This window comes from Plecotus auritus, assembly GCF_963455305.1.
Source record: "Plecotus auritus genome assembly, chromosome: 1".
In the NCBI taxonomy this organism is placed as follows: Eukaryota; Metazoa; Chordata; class Mammalia; order Chiroptera; family Vespertilionidae; genus Plecotus; species Plecotus auritus.
In genome coordinates this window covers 239364109-239381750 of record NC_137770.1, presented here as the reverse complement: position 1 = coordinate 239381750, position 17642 = coordinate 239364109, and the positions used below count along the sequence as shown (strand labels likewise).

At 47.2% G+C, this 17642-nt stretch overlaps 2 protein-coding genes across 3 annotated transcripts in view; one reads left to right on the top strand and one right to left on the bottom strand.

Moving 5' to 3' along the window:
* The first annotated feature begins 2161 nt into the window (after positions 1-2161).
* Positions 2162-6754, top strand: MED28 (mediator complex subunit 28). The gene is made up of 4 exons (XM_080660422.1): positions 2162-2370; positions 3981-4047; positions 4693-4805; positions 6073-6754. Exons 1-4 carry the CDS (start codon positions 2212-2214, stop codon positions 6268-6270), a joined length of 537 nt encoding a protein of 178 aa, XP_080516548.1. The 5' UTR covers positions 2162-2211; the 3' UTR covers positions 6271-6754.
* A 327-nt stretch (positions 6755-7081) lies between these two features.
* The window catches only part of LCORL (ligand dependent nuclear receptor corepressor like), a gene marked incomplete at its 3' end in the record, with an annotated part of 420506 nt that continues 409945 nt past the window's right edge, over positions 7082-17642 (bottom strand). For both annotated transcript variants that reach the window (XM_080660331.1, XM_080660328.1), the window contains 5 exons: positions 16129-16246; positions 14141-14245; positions 13104-13303; positions 8617-9964; positions 7082-8396 (listed from right to left, as the gene is read on the bottom strand). In XM_080660331.1, coding sequence (XP_080516457.1) covers positions 9871-9964; positions 13104-13303; positions 14141-14245; positions 16129-16246 — 517 coding nt within the window. The remainder of the gene's footprint in view (positions 8397-8616; positions 9965-13103; positions 13304-14140; positions 14246-16128; positions 16247-17642) is intronic.

Below are 17642 nucleotides of genomic sequence, written 5' to 3'. Positions count from 1 at the left end.
TACTGGGGAGAGATTATTTTTAAATGAATTACATCATTTCACTTGTCTTTTCTCACTGGTACTCAATCTATGCCAAGCACTGTATTCAACTCCCTACACACATTATCTCTTCTCAGTAATCTTTCCAAGGTAGTTAGTGTTCTCCCATTTTTTTACACGAGGAAATGTGTTTTCAACAAAATCCAAATGTGCTCTATTCTGAGGTGAATCCAAGAGAGGTACCACTAACCATTGAGGCAACTTACTCATGGTTAGGTAAACAATGGGTACAGTCTTTTGAGGCAGACGTTCAAGGATTTGCAAAAAAATAAAATGCTGGCACTCGTCTCACTAATTCATTTTTGGTTCTGGAAAATACTTATATTTTTAATTAAAATAATATTTATATTACCCAGCTGGTGTGGCTCAGTGGTTGAGTATTGACCTCTGAACCAGGAGATCAAGGTTCGATTCCCAGTCAAGGGCACATGCCCGGGTTGTGGGCTCGATCCCCAGAAAGGCGCATGCAGGAGGCAGCCAATCAATGATTCTCTCTCATTGCTGACATTTCTCTCTCTCTCTCTCCCTCTCTGAAACCAATAAAAATATATTTAAAACAATATTTGTTAATATGTGTTTTTAAATAAAAATTTTAATTCTCAATTTTAATAGGTAAATATTTTACCTATTCTCAATTTGAATAGGTAAATATTGGCCAACATAATCCATATAAACAAAAACATTTGAAGTCCCCAATAAAATTTTGGAATGCAAAGAAAAGAATCCTGAGACCCCAAAAATCTGAGAACTGCTGAAGTAGACTAGTTCCCTCCTGGCATTCTATTTTTGTTCATTCAATCAACAAATACTTATTATGTGTATTTTAGGCCAGACACAGTTCTAGGTGTTGGGAATACATGTGAAGACAGGCAGGCCCTGATTTCATGGCGCTTGCATTCCAGTTGGTGTGTGTGTGTAAGGCAACTTAGTCAATGAAGAAGAAAACCGGTGATTGCTGATGTGTTTAAGTGTTGTGAAGAAAGTCAGTTAAACGGTAAAGTGTCTGAGAGTGTGGGTCTAAGATTGAGGCGAGGAAGGTGACCTCTGACCTGAGACTGATTGGCAAAGGGAAGCGCCTACTTTTTCTCTGACCGTTTCTGCCCTGCCTCACTCACTCTGGCCCTGCTGGCTTTTCTGTGATTCCTTAAATATGCCAGGCAGGTTCCTTCTTCAGGGACTCCTCTGCTTGAAAGTTTCCTGGCTGAATTTTCTCTCCAGTCACTACAGTCCACTTCTCCCTGGGGAGGCCTTTTCCAACCACCTATCTCAAATCCATCACTAGCCATCTCCTGACCAGGATACACTTTTTTGCCTCAGCATTTACCTCTACATGATATTGCTATATATACTTACGTGTTTATTTGTGTCTCTCTCCCACAAAAACAACAGTAAACTCCCCAAGGGCAGAGACTTGGAGTGATCGCTATAACATGCAGACCATCAAATGGTACCTAGGACATGGAGGGCTCAATAAATGTGTTGTATGATCACATATATAAATAAAATTAAACAATAAAAATATATCTACCTTCTGAAAAAATGAATAAACAGCTGTCAAAAGCAAGTTATTAAAATATTAGCACAGTGACTTTCTCTCTGATGTAACAATAGTTATCTAAAGGAACAGTGCCAGGCACATAGATAGGGAACCTCAACAATGTTGGTCATTTTTGTTACCTGTCTCTCTCCTCAGAAAGAACTGTCCTCATTATATCCACAGTGGCTGGCTTAGTAGCTGGTGCACAGTAAGCGCTCAGTAAATGTTTGTGGAAGAAATGGTACCTCCAGCTGTTTGCAGCGGGTAAACAGAGCCCTAAGACTCTTGGCCAAAGTTACTCCAAGCGTTAAGGGCAAAGTCCGGCCCCGCCCCGCAGCATCCTGACTTCCGCGGGAGGGCTCGGTCCAACGAATGTATTCTCTTCTCCACACAACTGTGTCAAAAGCAGTCAAAGCCCTCGATTCTCAACAACAAAAAAAAAAAAAAAAAAAAAGGAAAAGCCAGGCGCCATGCGCGCGGGGAAGGAGGAGGAGACCAAACCCCAAACGGCCGGTTTCCCTGACGCCCAACTAACAACTGCTGGCGCTGGGAACTGCCACGTGATCTGGGGCATCACGTGATTCACCGATCAGCTGCTGCGCAGGCGCAATAGGCATCTTCCTGCCATTTCAGAAATGGCGGCTCCGCTGGGAGGTATGTTCTCGGGGCAGCCGCCCGGTGCCCCGCCCCCGCCGCCGGGACTCCCGGGCCAGGCCTCGCTTCTTCAGGCCGCGCCAGGGGCTCCGAGATCTTCTCCGAGTACCTTGGTGGATGAGTTGGAGTCATCTTTCGAGGTAAAAGGAGACGTGGGGGCGGAGGGGCGCCTATGATCCCATCCTCCCGCCATGCCCGAAATGTAAGCTGCGCATGCGCACGTTATCTCTAGCGATTCCCGCACCCTGCTTACAAACGGGGAAACTGTCTCAGAGACTGTAAGTCACTTGCTTTCGTCTCCACAGTGAGTGGTGGCCAGTGTTCTACTCGTCAGCGTAAACGAGACGTTTCTGGTGACACGTGGGCTTGAAGTTGGCCCATCCCCAACTTTAGGGCCCTTCCAGGTTCCCACCAACTGATCCCGTCCCACCCGGTTCCTTTTCCCTGGAGCGCCCTTTCCCGCATCCCTGCGTGTTTAGTGCGGGGGCGCACCGTTACGCTGGCCACGTCCTGTGCCCTTCCCGCTGAAGTAATGGCACCCTTGGAACTGAAATGGACTTATTTAAAGGTGTGCGGAACTCCATACTAGGGTCGAGGAAGGAGGGAAGCTGGGGTTAAGGAGGGAGGGACCCTGGCAGAAATGACCCCAAATAGGAGTTTGGCCCAAGGAGTACCCTGGAGCCCCAAATCCAACAGGAGTCATCATTCAAAATGTTCCACAGAATGGGGAGTCCTTTTCTGATTTTATTAACCGGTTACAGGGAATTGCCTGAGGGAATATTGTCATTTTTCTCTATTAAATCAAATGGTGGCAACTGCAGGCAGAAGGGCCCTCCCATCTCGTCAATGGCCTAAATCTGGGCCCAGGTCTGTCTGCCTCATACCAAGTGCGTTTGCTTCGTCGCTGGCAGGGCTCTGCTCTCCTGAGGTTGGAGGGTTCCTTTCTGACCCCTGGTCCCCCCACCTCCCATCCCGTTCTGTTTCTGGCCCCGCCGCTGTGTTAGGCCTTCTAAGTTCATAGAACTGCCTGGCTGAGTCACATACACACCTGGATCATGGTCCCTTTAGGGAGAACTCCCTCTTTGGGACTTGTGTTTCCACGTGAACCAACCTGGTTCTTCTCTTGGGCCCTCCAGTCCGTCATTAGCTTGTGTTTATGGAGCACCCACTTTGTGCCAAGCAGAATTCCTGCCCTGGACGCATAGTGAACAAGGCAGACCTCCCACCTGCTAGAAGGGGGCAGCACATAATGGACTAAAAGCATGGATTAATGTCAGTGAAAAACAATACAGCTGGGCTTGGTGATAGAGGGCAAACAGGAGGGATGGCACTTCAAAAGAGTAGAGGGAGAGGGTCTCTCTGAGGAGGTGATGGTTCACCTGAGCCCTGAATGGGTGGTGCGGGTTGTGTGAGCATGGGAGGGAGCAGCTGAGGGTAGGGCTGGATTAGGGTTCCAGGCCCTGGTGTGGAATGAGATAGTGGGGAGAGGCGTGCGTGGCAGGAGAGAGAGCAGATGGGGTGCTGACAGATTCCAGCCGCCTCATCCACCGGCTCTAACTCCGTGGGTCTAATGGAGTCAGTCAGTTTACTACACGTCTTCATTGGCATCATTGATGTCTTTTCTGGTGTGCAAACCCGATGCTATCAACTCATTGAATGACCTCAGGAGGAGCCATCTTACCCTAAAGTAGGATTTTTGATGTGTGAATGACATTGTTTTTTTCTTTTGTGATATGTTTTGGTCACACAGGCTTGCTTTGCTTCTCTGGTGAGTCAGGACTATGTCAATGGCACGGATCAGGAGGAAATTCGGACTGGTAAGCATCCCCTCTTTTTAGACCTGGTTCTGATGGCTGATTTTACACTTGATGTGTTCCAGTCCTGCTAGTACCCTCAGAGAACTTTTCTGGGGAAGAAGATTTATGCAAATTGTTCGTATACTGCTGGTTCTCTGTTCAGTTTATTAATTGACATCTTGTGTCATTCATGATGAACTTTTCATAGCGGCATTAGGACAAAGACCAATAGTGTGTACTGCTTTTAAAGTTAAGTTTTGTTTAGTTTTTGAATAGGTGTAAGGAACAGTCTCTGTGCTTCCTCCTCCTCGCCCAAGTTCTGTCCTCAGCGGTGACCAGTGGTTCTGGTTTCTTTGTACTATATTTTAAATGTTACGTTTTAACGGGAGTCATGCTTCTTGCTGGAACTCTGGATTGTTTTTCTTCAGAAGAAGTGTGCTGTAGTAGGTCTCTTATTCACCTGATAAAAGTACAAATTTATCTACTATCTAATGTTGGCTAACACGTGGAAGGCTGGGGGTCGATATCATTGCTGTGGCCAAATTTAAAATCCCAGATTACATCTATGAGAAGGTGATGTTTTGATATTCTGACTGTTCATATATGAGGGAGATTTTTATGTCGAATATTTTTCTTGATTTAATATTTTGTGTGTTTTTTTTTAAGGTGTTGATCAGTGTATCCAGAAATTCCTGGATATTGCAAGACAAACAGAATGTTTTTTTCTACAAAAAAGATTGCAGTTATCTGTCCAGAAGCCAGAGCAGGTTATCAAAGAGGTATGAGCTCCATTATCTCCTCAGCTTTAGGAAGAGCACGTGTTGTCAGGGTTCCGTCTCTGCTTTAAAGGAAAACTCTTTTCCATTAGCTATAGTAGGGCTTTACAGATTGAGTACGAGTGTTGCGAGTTGTCAGTGTTCATGACAACCTGGACAAGTAGTAGAGGAAAGGGGATGGGGGAATCAGGGCTTCAAACAGAGCATTGTCATATGCTGGCTGTCATGAAAGATGTTTCTTAAAGGAAAGGTACTGCTGCTTGAAAACGGTTGAAAAGCCAGTGATGGAACTCACTTTGGACAGGAGCTGTGATCTGTGCATCCCCAGGTGCCTTACACAGTGCCTGTACACAGGAAGGGCTTTGTCCAGCTTTGTTCAAGGAACCCAGAATTAGTGTTCCGGCCCAGGCTCCTCCAAGCTCAGGACTTCATCATCTCAGTCGTGTGAAACAGCGGGGGCACTTGAAGTGTGTGGGGATTGCCAGGATGACTGGAGAGCTGCCGTGGCATTTCCTGTGTTGGGCCAGGACCTGCCCCCGCAGTGTGAAGAGGGAAGAACCGTCCGCCCAACGGCCAGTGGTGCCTCTAATGAGAAACACTAAATTGAGATGAACGTTTTGTGGGCAGTGTTTGAAGTAACTGCTTCCACAAGCTAACCAGTTAAAATACTTTTGTTCAATGATATCCCTGTTGAGAAGGTGAACGGTGAGTGATACTCTCATAGTTCATTATATCAGATCAGTTCCTGATTTGAATACTTCAGTAGTAACATAGGGGTGTTCAAGGCCAGGTCTTGATAAAGAATTACAATGCTGGTATTCATTAGAAAAACTCTTGAAAATGAGATCCTAACACTTCATAATATGAAACGTTAGAACAGCGATTGTGGATTCTTTTAAATAGTTGTTACAGATTCTGTTTTTTAGGTTCTCAGCAGTAGCCTTTGGACAGAGATTTGAATGCCTGGGACCAGGGTGGGAAAGAGACTGATTTCTTTTTGGCTGCTCTTTGATACTTTGAAATATTATAACTTGGGAATTACTTACTAAAAGAAAACGGATTAAAAATAAAAGCTCTCCATGTTAGTCAGACATTTGCCATTGGAAGAGTTGCTTTGGGTTATTAAATAGTGGAGCCAAGCAGCGTAATGAGTGGGCTTAGTGTGGTTTAACGGATTTTCTTTGTTTTGAATTTACTTCTTAGTGCTCTTATTCAGGAACTGCATTTGCTTCTCACGAGGTTGCTCTGACTTGGTCACCTTCACTTGCAGGATGTCTCGGAGCTGCGGAACGAGCTGCAGCGGAAAGACGCTCTGGTCCAGAAGCACCTGACCAAGCTGCGGCACTGGCAGCAGGTGCTGGAGGACATCAACGGGCAGCACAAGAAGCCCGCCGACATCCCGCAGGGCTCCCTGGCCTACCTCGAGCAGGCGTCTGCTAACATCCCCGCACCGATGAAGCAGAACTGAGCAAAAGCCGCAGGAAGGGGTCGCTTCTTGGCGGCATGACATTTTGGAAAAACTCTGCCAGAGAATGAGACGATCCTAGTTGCGTGCTCCCACCTAAAATGTTCCCCGTTTTTTATAAGCTCTTACTTTATTACTTTATAAAATGGGCATCGCTTTGGTAAACCAAGTAAATATTCTTGTTTTTAGCAAAATTTAGACTGTTAGTGTGATGCCACTAACATTGCTTTTTATGTTTCTTTTTTTGCTTATTTTTTATGTTTGTGTAACTTTTAATCTGTTTGTGTTTCCAGTTTTAGATTAGTTTGAATCATGAGGGGAAAACTGTCTGGTCTGATCTGTGAATCAAAGGATGAGGATTTGGGTTGTAGACGTTTTATCTTAATTAACCCCCAGTGGCAGTAGGTAAAAATATGTAAATTTGCCACGTTTCTAGACTTTGAACTACCTCAAGAAGATGAATCTAATACAGCAATGTTTGTCATGCGCCCAGAGCTCTCAGAACGAGATCTTTTGTAAATACTTGGAAGAGGATTGTCATAGCCTAGGTTAGTGCAGTGATATAACAGTAGAATCCTTAAGTTGATGTTGACTTTTATTTGTGGTAAGTTTATATTTTGTTTGATGCTTGTTTACTTTTTGGGTTGGGAGGCTGCAGGAGGAGCAGTGACATGTAAATTTTGTCACATTCTACAGTGAAGAATCAATCTCAATAGTAGACCCTGTTCCCACTAGCACGACGGACAGAGGTGAAATGTGAGGGTTAGTCTCTTTTTGTTTTGAGTTTTGTTTGTGTTGTTTTTGTTTTGCTTTTGTGGAGCAGAAATTTTCCATTAAGGAAGGTTCTTGCTAATGGGTGGTGTCGATTCCAGGGGACGGAGCCTCGGGGTGGGGGGTGGCCTGCAGGGTGACTGACCCTCAGTGACTTACTCTCCACAAAGAGCCTCAGCATTTGGGAAGATGGTTTACCCTCTCGGTGGTCACACAGGCCAACACGATTCTTGATGGATATGCTGCTGCTGAGAAATACAGACGGGTGCTGTGTCTGGCTGTCCCTGAACGAGGCTTTCCTTTCTGGGTTGTTTAGTCTCTGGCTAGATTACATCCCTTTACCCCAAACAAGCGCCACTGTCTCCTGAAGAGGCAGTGCCTCTGGGGCTCGATATCTTGACTTGTTTTGTTTTCTCCAGCCTTGAAGCCCCTCCCCATAAGCACTGACATCTGCTCATGGTGCCTGGATGCTCCCTGAAGCCTCCAAATGCCCTCCCTGCTGCCTCTCCTCCCCCCAGGACACAGCACTTCCTGTCTATCAGCCTTGCTTGGTGCTCTCTTGAGGGTTAGTAATTTGTATGGGTCCCTGTGCCCCTCATGAGAATTAGGCATTATTTTCCTCTGAACATACAGAGATCATGTATTATTGATCTCTTCTACATAGTACTTACTACCCATTGTTGTTTGTGCATGTATGGTATTCAGCTTGAGGCCTCTTAGTCCCCTCAGTGAACATGTGTGAGTTAAAGCTTTAAAAAATTTTTTTTCTCAGCTAACATGACTTCAGGGTTGTTAACTTGGCCATCTCATGCTGATTAGAAGCTCTGATAGGCAGCTTTGGATTTCTTCATTAAAAACCCAAATAAACTGATTTAGGCATCTTTCAATAATAAAGCGGTTCTTGGTGAAAAGCTCAGGAACTGTCCTCCTTGGTGCTTAGTGAAAAGACTTTGAATTAATGTATGTATCAGTTACTGCCATTTTTTATTAAATTCAAAAAAATTCTAGCAAATAAATAATTTTTCAGTCTTCTTTGTTTGTAAATATTTTCCTTTTAACGACATCTTGCTGGTTGGTTGATGATCATAGAAATCCCTCCTTCAATGAGAAATAAGCCATCAGCTGGGAGTTCCCTTGTCTCCTCACTCCCATGATGATAGAAGCATGCAAAGACTTAGTTAACACATATATAATGATTGGGTAGGATCTAGAAATTTAACAAGATCTTTCACTCACCTGCAATAAGAAAGGAGTCCAAACAGATGCAGAGTCTTGAGTACAATCCTGTCCCTACAGCAGGTGTTGCACTGAGGTATGGGACAGCAGAATGAAGGGAAGCCTGCTTTGCTAGTCAGGAGCTGCAGGGTGGTGGGAAAAGATTGCAGTCAACAAAAGTAGAACTGCGTGCAGTCTTTAAAACAAGATACAAAGTCCTACAATGCTCACTAAGCAGGAAGCAAAAGACAACTACGAAATACTTGATACTGAAAAATAATAGGGCATGTTACAGGTATGGTAACAAGTATTAGCAATTAAAAAACTATCGGGCCATGTGTTTTGATTAGATAGTAAATTTACCTTTAAATTATGAGTTGAGATGTAATGCATCTCTCTCAAAAGGACACAAGTATGCAAGAGGCCACTTTAAATTTGAAGATGATCCGATTGAGGTCAATGTGAACTTTCCATTTCCAAGTTCAGTCTTCATCAAATTTCACCCTTCTTTTGGAAAATCAATACAAGTCACAACCATTTTTATTGCCCAGTTGTTTAAAGTTTTATTCAAAGAGCAAAGATTTGACGGTGCATAGAATAAACAACTGTTCATGGGCCACCTTGCTGGGCCAGCACCAGAGGATTGAGAATACATTTTGCCCATTAAAAGATGTATTACGTTTTGTCAAATCACACTGCTCCTTCAGAGGGTCCAACAGTTCAGTGTGGGCTGAGCAAGGTCAGCACCGTGGATGGCCACTACCTGTCCCCTTTAACCTACCAAGCATCCATGCAATGGGGAAGTAATGCATCATGAGGCAAATGGCCCAAACCCAGAGACCAGAGGTTCAGTAGATCTTTGACTTGAAAGAACAGATAATCTAGAAACCTTCACAAATGGCCAAGTTGACATTGCAGATTGAAACAGAGGTATGAGGGGGCGGGGCTCAGTTATTCACAAATCCAGGCAGTGCTTAATGTGAATTTGTGATTGGGATCATTGCCGTATGTTGCTTAATCCTCATAAAGCCCCATTTTGAGGTAGGTGTTATACCCTCTATTAGCTACTTCATGTCCAGAATTAGGAAGTCCAAGTGTCAAGGTCTTTGGCTGTTCATTCCTAGTAGCTTCAATTTGCTTGTTTTGTGTTTAAATTGGCTTTCCTGGTTATTCGGAACTTTGTTTTATTCCTCTTCTTAATGAGGTTAGATGTGCATCTTAAATTATATCACTGACATAGAAACACTTTTCAAGTGGATGTGCGTTGCATCCTGGAAAATGAAATCCCTTTAAAAGTAGACTGCGGAAACCACAAAGCGGAGCGCAATCTGTGGACACAAATACTACAGGCAGGTCATCAGTAACATTAACAGCATTTTCCTATGATGTTTTCAGGTAACGGGATCCTTTTACCCTCACGTCAAGGATTTGCAATGAACGGTGCCACGATGAGACAGTATGAAATGTCAGTGCCGAAATTCGTTTAGCTATTGGATGCAAGTCATATTACAAAGCAGGTTATTTGGTTGGTTAGTTTTTTAGTTCACTCCCTCAGTCAGATGTTTTAAAAGAAAATTTTTTCCAATGTCCTTTCTGTGATGGATCCCAAGGATCACTTTAGAAAGAAAAGTACTTGGTGAACCATTCCTGGTGGGCAGAGCCCTGTTTTGGCTGGACTTCTTTGGGTTGGGCAGTTTCACCATCTTGTGTCCTAAACAAACAACAACAACAAAAAGGATTAGATGGTTTTGAGGTTTTGAAAATTACTCAGAAAACATCTTAATACCCCACCATCATTTCAGGGAAAGAGAACAGCTTCTTTACTCTTTCAAAAGTGCCGGAACATGACTGGCCAACGTTAGCATCTGGAAACCAGTTGTGAAGGACAGGGGTGAAGGCAATGTCTAATTCCAGATTTGAAAACTAAGGGTTCTCCATTGTTTCCCTTAAGATCATGAGGCATATTTGCAACATTTATTCCAGGCACAAATATATATATATAAAACCCTAATATGCAAATAGACTGAACGGCCGAACAACCCGTCACTATGACATGTGCTGACCACCACGGGGCACACGTGGAACATGGTGGGCATCAGCTGCGGCAGGATGGTGGAGCAGGTGAGCGGGGGTGCCAGACCAATGCGGGGCACTGGCCGCTGTCGTCGGGGTGAGCCTCTGGTGGTTACTGAAAATTCTTTGCTCCCATGTGCCACATGGTCCCACCCAGCACTCACACCTGCTGCCAGCGCCGGAGCCTCCACTTGCACCCACTGCTGGCGCCGGCCCCACTCGCACCCACAGCCAGTGCCGAAGCCACCACTCACACCCACTGCCAGCGCCCAGCGCTGGTCCTGATCACTTGGAGCCATCAGCGGGTGCGAGCGGCAGCTGCCTGCCCCAATTGCCCCGAGGGCTTCTCCACCTCTCCCTGCTCCTTCAGGGTGATGGGGGCAGTAGCCACTGCTCGTACCCACTGACGGTGCCAGCCTGCTCACACAAGCTGCTGGCGCCAGCCACATGGCTCCGCGCCATAAGCGGGTACAAGTGGGGCCGGCGCTGTCAGCATATGGGAGCGGCGGCGGCAGGGTTAGGGCTGCCGGCAGACAGGGGACTGGGGGGGGGGGGGCCATGGTGTGGGCGGGGCCGGGCAGGGGCGCAAAGGACGGGCCGAGACCTGCCCCTGTGCCCACAGCAGCCTCGCAGCCCATAGTTCCTTTCAAGGTACATGAATTCGTGCACTGGGCCCCTAGTAATAAATAAACCCCATAAAAAAGGTAAAAGAGGAGCATTTGAGATCTTGCTCCCTGGCATATGTTGTCAGTTTAGTTCAAATAAACTCATAAAAGTTCTCTACAGAGAAGAAAGAAATAAAAGAAAGAAATGGTTGATCAACACAGCATTACAATTTATGGCTTCTTTAAAAGTTATCTACTGTGTTCCAGCATCACAATGAGGCTGTGAATTTAGCCTCATAAATTAAAAAGGGGAAATCGTTAGCAAGCAAGTGTGGTGTATACTGGATGAATGGTCTCTATCTGCAATTTTGGAGCTTCATATACAGCAACTAGAGGCCGGGTGCATGAATTCATACACACTGAAAGGAAATTAATTAGAAGAAATATTTTAATATAGCTATTTGCCCTTTCTCTATTATAGAAGTGTCAACCAAATTCACTATTGATAATGACAGATGGAAACACATGCGTGCGATTGGCGCCAGCGAGAGCTTTATATAGAGATAAACTTGCTTAATTAGACCTGCTTTCTGATTTAGCTAAACTCTTTCCAGCCCAGTGAAGCACCCCAACTTCTCTTTCAAGTAATTGTCAGCAACACAGCAGTAAATATCAACATGAAGCAGATTATTATTGTAGATCATGCAGGGAGAACAAAGGGTGAAATATTTAATTGCAACAGTGTTTGACTATACTCTGCACAGTGAGAAAACTTGAAGTCATTTTCAAGTTCCACCATTTCTTACTTCTTTTCAGTAGGGTCAAATTTCTAAGCTTTCTAAGTCTTCATTTTCCAGCTAATGAAAAGGAAATAGGATTCCACCGAGTCTCCTATCTACCTACTCCAGGACTTCTGTGAGGATCAAATGAGATGAGGCACGGATTTGGTTAAAGTGTAAAATGTTTGCACCTGGCTATAAAGCAAGTTGTGTTCCTGGGCTGTAGAAACTCCAAGGAGGCTAGTTGCTAAGGAGAAGCTGGGCGCTAGGTGACATCATTACCTGGCACCCATAGTGACCGTTTCCAGGCTGGGCTGGGCTGTGGGCTGCATTTTGCGCCCTGGGGTCTCAGCAGCATTGGCTGCGATTTGGTGGGCTGTCCCTCCGGGGTGGTGACAGGGCCTGTGTCCCACTTGGGGGAAGCCGAGTGTTGCTTTGTGGGCGCCAGGTCCGTGGTGCCGTTTCTCTGTAAATGGCCAGTGTGCGTCATGGCAGCTCCTGCATTGAGTGTCTGCCCCCTGGTGGTCAGTGCATGTCATAGCGACCAGTCGGACGCTTAACATATTAGCTTTTTATATATAGATGGGAAGATAGCCTTAAACAGGGGTATACAAGTATGAGATGAATGAGGGAGCTGGCTCTAGCAGTTAATACAGGGATGTGCTGGGGGCTCCAGGCCTCAGGTTCCTTAGCTGTGAAACAAGGGCTGGACTCATTCAACGACTGACCACCAGGGGGTCCTTGCAGCCCAACACTCATCAAGATGTATGCTGTCCTGCCCTAGCTGGTTTGGCTCAGTGGTTAGAGCGTCGGCCTGCGGACTGAAGGGTCTCGGGTTCGATTCCAGTCAAGGGCATGTACCTTGGTTGCGGGCATATCCCCAGTGGGAGGTGTGCAGGAGGCAGCTGATCAATGTTTCTCTCTCATCGATATTTCTAACTCTCTATCCCTCTCCCTCCCTCTCTGTAAAAAAGCAATTAAAAATACATTAAAAAAAATGTATGCTGTCCCATTGGCCCAAACAGCCGTGGGTAGGCAGGGCCTTAGGAAAAGGAACATTTTAGGAGTGGCCCTTTCTGAAATGCAAACTTCAAAGCCCAGAATTAAAAATGTTACTCTGAATGGATTCAATGCCTCTTGTCTAGCCATGAGAAAAAAAGGGGCGGGGGGGGAGGCTTCCTGGAATGTGGTACAGGAAGAGTCCCTCTTCTGAAGAATGGCACATTTCTCTGCCCTTACACAATCCTCCGTTTGGCAGGACTGCCATTTTCCCAGGCAGGGCCTGACCTGCGGCTCTCTGGATCTGTCCCGGAGCCGGGGATTGCACAGGTGCCAGAACGGAATTCCAGTTTCCTCCTCTCACGGGAAAAGGAATCACGGCGCCTGCCCCTACCTGGTGGCCGCTTTCACATCGAGAGACTGGGTGGGCTTGTAAGGCCGGCCACCCCCGGGGCTCGGGTCCAAGCTGGGGGACTTAGTGATTGGCGGGGCGTTGATCCTGGAGCTCAGGTCACCGCTCAGAAAGTTCTTTGCATAGGAGGCGAGGTTGGGCACGCTGACCACTCGGCTCGGCACGTCCTCCATCTTCTTTTTCTGTTTGTGTTCAAGGACAGGCCTCTTAGCATCGCCCCAAAGAGGTGTTATTATAAAAGTAAGTAAGACCCACCCAACCGAAACCATGCGCGTGAGGAGGCAGTGCTTTTATTTACGTACTTCCATATTATTTTTCAAAGCATTTTCCCCTATATTTTCTGTTTTAAAAAAACACACATGTCCACAATCTCTTATCTGAAATTCCTGGGGACAGATGTGTTTTGTAATTCAAAGATCTTTGTTTAGATTTTAGAGGCCACATAACACCCCCAGCAGGGGCTGGACCCATCTTGTCTTTATATGCATGACTATTTCTTAAGTGAAACATACATTTTGTCACAGTAAGAAGGATATATAAAAATCATAAATGATCTTATATCAGTTCCGCTGAGATTAGGTTTATTGTTCTGCGAGCTATTAAAACATATTAATTTTTTTGAGCTTTTAGGATGTGTGATAGCAAATGAGAGATTTGGTGAATATTCTTATTGTAACAAATTCCGTAAGTATATAAGGAAAAAAATGTAAAGAAGTGGAAGATTCCTGCTCTTCTCACCCTTCTTCCTACCACCAATTATTGTTAGAGCCACTATTAATAGTGACACATTTATTTACAGAAAATTTGGAAAAGACAAAAAAAAAACATAAAAAATAAAAATACACATCGTCTTCCTAGCCAGATATAAGCACTGTTTTAAGCATTTGGGTTATTTTCTGTGGTTCTTAGTGAGCATCCTTTTGACTGTCTCCCAGTTGTTGGTAAATACACTGCAGGTGCCTTAGGAAAATGAAACCAGCAGGTCGTGCAATGTACCAAAAGCAGCAGAACCGACCTACCTTCATGGAAGGGGTCAAATACCCTGGGTGAGGGTTGAAAGAGAAGGACCGATTCCGATGGGACATTGCGCTGGGGAACGCTGCGTAGTGAAATCTCCTCTCCTCCTGGCAAAACAGCACAACTGCGTCTAAATGAGCCTAACCACACGGCATGGGTGGCTGTGTGAGGGTGGGAGACAGAGAGAAGGAACGTCCTGGGGAGGGGAGGGAAGCCAGGGGGAAGCGAGCTGCCATCCAGGGAAGCTGGGAGGAAGCACCTTTACCCCTGGGGTCTTTGTGTCCCCATCCCCTCTTGTAAAGCAATGGGCCAGCTTATTTAGGATGCCTTAGGGACGTTAGAGACCCAGGTGCTCTCAGCATCTCAGAAGAGTACTGCAGACAGTTAACAATTAAGGTGCAGAAAGTGAATAACGAGGCAATGCAAGCAGACCCCAGGTGCAATCCCTATCTGGCTAGTGCTGTTACTGTGTGCCACTTTTTCTTGCCTTCTGCATTATCCTATCTAATAAAAGAGTAATATGCAAATTGACTGTCACACCAAGACACAAGATGGCCACCCCCATGTGGTCAAAGATGGCTGCCCCCATGTGAACACAAGATGGCCACCACAAGATGGCTGGCAGGGGAGGGCAGTTGTGGGAAGTTAGGGGTGACCAGGCCAGCAGAGGAGGGCAGTTGTGGGGGGACCAGGTCAGCAGAGGAGGGCAGTTGGGGGGACCCAGGCCTACAGGGGAAGGCAGTTGGGGCGGGGGGGAGGACCAGGCCTGCAGGGGAGGGCAGTTCTGGGTGATGAGTCAAGCAGGGAGGGCAGTTAGGGGTGACCGGGCCAGCAGAGGAGGGCAGTTGGGGGGGACCAGGTCAGCAGGGGAGGGCAGTTGGGGGGGACCAAGCCTGCAGGGGAGGGCAGTTCTGGGTGATGAGTCAAGCAGGGAGGACAGTTAGGGGGGGCCAGGCCTGCAGGGGAGAGCAGTTGGGGGGAACCAGGCCTGCAGTGGAGGACAGTTGCGGGGGGACCAGGCCTGCAGGGAGGGCAGTTGTGGGAAATCAGGCCAGCAGGGAGGGCAGTTAGGGGTGACCTGGCCAACAGAAGAGGGCAGTTGGGGGAGACCAGGCCAGCAAGGGAGGGCAGTTGGGGGGGACCCAGGCCTATAGGGGAGGGCAGTTGGGGGGAGACAAGGCCTGCAGGGGAGGACAGTTGGGGAGGAACCCAGGCATGCAGGGGAGGATAGTTCGGGGGGACCCAGGCCTGCAGGGGAGGGCAGTTGGGGGGGACCAGGCCTGCAGGGGAGGGCAGTTGGGAGCCAGCAGTTCTGGATTGTGAGAAGGATGTCCGACCACCCATTTAGGCCCGTTCCCACTGGGACGGGCCTAAACGGGTGATTGGACATCCCTCAAGGGGTCCCAGATTGGAGAGAGTGCAGGCTGGGCTGAGGGACACCGCCATCCAGGGGAGAATTTCATGCACTGAACCTCTAGTTTTTAAATAAATGGCTACCAGGCCTTGGTGGGTGCTTGATACAGAAGCAGAGGGAGTAGAAGAAAGCTTTTCTCTTCAAGGGCCCCAGGGGGTGACTTTGCTAACTGGAAAACAGGTGGTCATTTTTACAGAAGATCGATATAGAGTAATTGGCTTGCTTGAATCTACTGAAATTCAAACATAAGGCGAGCCATTCTAGATCTTCCCAAATTCTGTTGGCTAATAAAAAACAGAGTGATATCAGCTATGGGCAGATACTGTGGGGCCTGGGAGCAGAGAGACTTTTTTGCCTTCTATTTTCCTGTGTTAATTTTTTTAGTGAGTATGAATTCTTGTGTACAATAGAAAAATAACCAAGGCTCTTTTGTAAGGTTGTTTTGTGGTTATCAGCATTAAAACTTGAGGTGCCAGGTGAAATGCCAGGTGCAGGTGAATGCCGCTTTCCTTCCCTCCCTTCCCCCAGGAACTCCCAGGCACCCATGCAGGGCCCCCTGGTAGCCAACAGCCTCACCGTGAGCTGCTTGATGATCTCTTCTCTCTCCTTCAAGCGGGTCTGCAGGCGGCCTATGAGCTGCACGTCCTCCGGCCTGGACACCCCCTTCCCTGGCTTCTCTCCAGAATCCTTCAGTCTGTTTCAAGCAGACATGCAGTTAGCCCCTCACTGCGACTACTCAGCCACGAGCAGGGAGAAGAGGTGATGACGTGGTAGGGACGCCACTGGTGCTCAGCCTGGCCAACCCCTCTCTCTGTGCACAAAAGGGGAAACTGAGGCCCAGAGAGCTTGCCCAAGGTCACCCAGTGAGTTGGCTGCAGAGCTCGGGGTGGAGCCCAGGACCCCAACTCCCAGTGTGACCTTTGTCAGTCCCCTCAGGGCTGCACGGCCCAGGAGCCAATGGTGACTGTATGCACACAGATGCTGCACTCAGTGGGGCTTCAAGAACCAGGGATGTTTGGGAGAGGAGGCCTCAGCAGGGAAGTGCCCTCACCTGGCAATGCCCAAGGCTCCGCTAATACCGACGTGGCTCTGGCGCCATCTGCTGGCCGACATGGAGAGTGGCATGTGCAGAGCAGTGAGGGCAGCTGGTACCCACAGCTCTTTCAGCCTGAAGCTGAGAAAGAACTCTGGATGGTGGGGGAGAGGGAGGGCTAGGGCTGCAGATGACCCATTGCCTGTGGTCGAGGACTTCGGGGCGAGGTGAGTTGGGCTCTAATCCCAGCTCTGCTTTTTTTCTCGCTGTGACCTTGGGTATGCATTTCACCTGAGCCTCAGTAGCTCCTTTAAAATGGGCGTGACATGGGGTAGTTGTGAGGATTCAGTGAATGCCTGGCACGTGGTGAATACCCATTAGAGGGAAGATGGTAAAAGCTTCCCCTCCAGATTTTGGATGGTTTGCTTTGTATGAGAGACAGGGGAGGACAGTTTTTAAGAGGGCAAGCCAAGGGTCAGACAGGTGACATTTAAATTCACTTAGTGCTGCTGGACCTGGTCTCCCTGATGCTAGCACCCGATCCTCCAGTCTCGTGGCAGCCAGAGAAAGTAAGTCAGACCATGTGACTTCTGCCTAGAGGTGCCATGGCTTCCCAGTGTGTTCTGGATATGTCCAACCTCCTCCCCGCTCCCTGTAGAATTTCCTTCAGCCCTTGGAGTTACCCCACCAACCTCAGTTTCTACCACTCACCCTCTCGCTCATTCCACAGAAGCCACATGGGCCTTCTGTTGCTCAGGCTTAGGAAGCAGACCTCGGGGCCTTTGCACTTGCTGTTCTGTCTGCTTGAAATGCTCTTTCTCCAGATGGCTCTCTCATTCCCTCGCCACCCTGTGCGTAGACGTCACCTCCTTAAAGAGGCCTTCGTTGCCCACCCTAGCCACTCTCGAGAAACTGATGCTATTTTTCTTCCAGCATTTGCACTACCAATATGAAGATAAATATTTGTTTATTTCTTGTTAGCATCCCCGTTATTATTTGTGAGTTCTATGAGAGCATAGTCTTTGTTTTGTTCCCTCCATAATCCAGAGCCTAAAAC

What these genes read in the sequence shown, in the direction of transcription:
- MED28 (XM_080660422.1), top strand. Translation starts at nt 2,212, where the DNA reads ATGGCGGCTCCGCTGGGAGGTATGTTCTCGGGGCAGCCGCCCGGTGCC. An exon ending in AGTTGGAGTCATCTTTCGAG is followed by an intron (nt 2,371 to 3,980) that starts GTAAAAGGAGAC and finishes TTGGTCACACAG; the next exon opens with GCTTGCTTTGCTTCTCTGGT. An exon ending in CAGAGCAGGTTATCAAAGAG is followed by an intron (nt 4,806 to 6,072) that starts GTATGAGCTCCA and finishes CTTCACTTGCAG; the next exon opens with GATGTCTCGGAGCTGCGGAA.